Source organism: Mus pahari, chromosome 9 (genome assembly GCF_900095145.1).
Source record: "Mus pahari chromosome 9, PAHARI_EIJ_v1.1, whole genome shotgun sequence".
Taxonomy (NCBI): domain Eukaryota; kingdom Metazoa; phylum Chordata; class Mammalia; order Rodentia; family Muridae; genus Mus; species Mus pahari.
The window spans coordinates 27,059,579-27,062,646 of record NC_034598.1 but is presented as its reverse complement, the minus strand read 5'-3'; the positions used below and the strand labels follow the sequence as shown (position 1 = coordinate 27,062,646).

The window sequence follows — 3,068 nt, the reverse complement described above, 5'->3', positions numbered from 1 at the left end:
CGAGCTGCATATGTAGCAGAAGATGGCCTAATCGGCCATCATTGGGAAGAGAGGCCCCTTGGTCTTGCAAACTTTATATGCCCCAGTACAGGGGAATACTAGGACCAAGAAGTGGGAGTGGGTGGGTAGGGGAGCAGGGCGGGGGGAGGGTATAGGGAACTTTCGGGATAGCATTTGAAATGTAAATGAAGAAGATATCTAATAAAAGAATGGATGCTGTCAGGTGTGATGCCTGAATCTATCTATATCCTAGTACTTGGGAGGCTGAAGCAGGAGGATCTCAAGTTTGAAACCAGGCTGAGCTAAACAGGAAAACACTGCGGCCTCGCCCACCACCACCCTCAAAAAAAAAAAAAAAAAGAGTGGGAAAATAGTCAGAAATTTATCCTTTGTAAAAAGCTCAAAGAATGAGAACTAGTTAAATTACATAGCAGTACTAAATTTAGTTCTTAAGCTCCAGAGAGCCTATCTGACAAACTTCAGCTTAGTCCAAGGTCAAGGAGTGGCTTTGCTCTCTACTCACCACCACCACCAATACATTAAATACATTAAAAGAAGTGTTTGTTCTGCACATATAGCTTGAAGACAATTCCCAGTGACCCCAAGGGTCACTCTAAAGGACACTGGAAGCCAACACTATTTCCATGGCTAAGTTTCTGCATTCTGCCCTTACTGCTTGATTCTGTAATTAATTAGAAAGAGGCCCACCCTTCCTGCATCTTCCCTGGTGGTTTAATCGTCCTCAGATGTATGTTTAGGAGTTCATTGTCCTTTTTGCTCCAAACCAGACTTGTATTTGCTAGGCACTCTGCTCATTCTTTCAGGAATGTCTGTTGCCCTGTCCTTCGAGACTTCTGCCCATCCATTCTAAATAAACATAAAGAGGTTACAAACTGGAAGGGCCTTTGCTAACAGCATCGCAAGCCTCTGTTAGCACCATGAATGTATATGTATATACCTACAAGCTAAGGGCTTCCAGGAGAAGCCCAGGTAGCTTGCAAGCACCTACAAGGAAAAGGTGACACGACGTGGAAGGCCGATCGACTCCACCTTTCCGAGTGCAGGGCGGGGGTTGGATGGGGGTGTAACTAGTACGTCCGGACTCGGGTTCCGGCACCCGGGTTAAGAACCTGGCTGTTCTCCCTCCAGGTCCTTAGCTGGACGTCACCTGTCTGTCTGGGGAGGCAAAGCTTTCAGTTTCCTAGAAGCACTCCCGGCCATCTGGGCTTCAGAGAAGCCTCACCACACACAAGGCTAGAGCCGGGAAGACCTGGGCCTCAGTTTCCCATCTCTTCCAACACCGGGGAGGACTCGATCCTGTTCGGCACCGAATTAAGGTCTTGAGGAAATCTCTGTCCTCCAGCCGGCGATCCTGAGGACAATCCTCTTAGGCGGTCAGTATCACCTCCGGGCACCTTCTAAGGGTGACTCAGTGGTTTCCTGTCCCCACGTGGCCCAAGTTCGAATGTGTGGAGGGAGCGCTCGCGGTGGGCACTTGGGATGGCGGCCCTCGCAGGTCCGGCCGCCCGCCCGAGGGAAGGGGACGCGCCCGCCCGCTCCTTCTGGAATGAATGGGCGACCCGGCCCTAGGCCCCACGCCACACTCACTGAGGAAGACGCGGTACTCGAGGGTGAAGGGCGCGGCGCGCTCCTCGCTGGTGAAGCCGCTCATGGTGTCCGAGATGCGCCGCCACCGCCGCCGCTGCTCAGCCACACAACCACACAGCCCAGACCCGGAGCCGCTGGACCGAGGAGAAAGCCCGCGCCTGCGCACCACGAGCTGGCCCGCCGGTGCCCGGCGCCGTGCCTTTAACGCGTGGGGCTCGCCTTGCTCCCTGCCCCGCCCCGCCCACCCGCGCAGGCGCACTCTGCCCGACGCGCCTCTTCACGCCCCGCCCCCCAGCCCGCCCCCGGCTCGCAACCTGGGCCACGTGGCCGGCGCCGGCTGCCCTCTGGAAGCGGACGGTGGGTTGGCGGCTCTGGCGGGACAGAGCTCTGGTTATTCTCCAAAGGCTCGCGGGTCGCTCACCTTTGATTCCATTCATTCAGGTCGTTCCTTATCTCGGAAGACCTTGATACGCCACCTGCTCCCCAGGCAGTCTTTTCTTTTCTTGTTTGGTTTTTCGAGACAGGGTTTCTCATAGATCTTCATCTGCCTCTGTCTCCCAGATGCTCGAGTGTGCTACCAGTCCCCGACCCCCGGCCCCAGGCAGACTTTATTAAAGTTGAGAGTGTGGCAGACTGAGCTCTGAAAACTATAGGCTGTGACTTCTGTTTTCCCAAGTGGTAGGCAATGGACAAATTTGCTTTTACTAATCTCCCTGGTTGAGTTTCTCATCTGAATTGCTGGGTGGGTTCTGCTTGGACCAGTCTCAAGCTAATTATTCCTGCCCTCCGCAGATATCGCAGATTTCTCTCCCCACACGTTTCCTTACCAAGCCACTACAGATCCACTGGGACTTGACATTGAAGCTCTGGGAAGACCCAGTAGTGTGCTCAGAACCCCTTGAGGACATGTCTCAGGAGTAGCTTCTTGGAGCTTGTTTATCTGTTTCTATTGCACCACCCACTGCAGTCCAGGCTCTGTCCCTCAGAGTGTGCTGTGGACATTGGGAACTTTCTCAGTCCTATAAGGTTATGTGTGTCTGTCTGTCTGTGTGTATCACAACTCCAATTATAAAGCCACATAGCGGCTCACACCTTGTAGCCCCAGACCTCAGGACGCTGACTTTCTGAGACCAGCCTGAGCTACATAGTGAGTTCTGGGCCACCCCATGCCCCAGTATGAGACTATGTTAAAAAAAATAAGACAAATCTAACCCAGGAAATTATCCACATTAAAAAAAAAAAAAAAAGGCTAATTTTAAATGATAGGCAGAATATCTTTTTAAAATATTTCTTAACTATGTATCTCAAAGACAGTTTCCTTTCAACTAATTTTCAAAACAATCTCTAATATATAAATGGAATGCATAAAACCACGTATTAAGTGGAAGCCTAAGAAAATTAATTTCTAAATCGGCACGGTGGTGTATACCTGTAGCTGCAGCACTTGAGAAGCAAAAGTA

General features: G+C 51.4%; 1 protein-coding gene across 1 annotated transcript in view; it reads right to left on the bottom strand.

Annotated features, from left to right (window-relative positions):
* Ppa1 (pyrophosphatase (inorganic) 1) overlaps positions 1-1,825 on the bottom strand; it is a 30,037-nt gene extending 28,212 nt beyond the window's left edge. Inside the window, exon 1 of the mRNA XM_021204664.2 lies at positions 1,609-1,825. Coding sequence (XP_021060323.1) covers positions 1,609-1,672 — 64 coding nt within the window. The 5' untranslated portion in view covers positions 1,673-1,825. The remainder of the gene's footprint in view (positions 1-1,608) is intronic.
* Between the last annotated feature and the right edge of the window lie 1,243 nt (positions 1,826-3,068).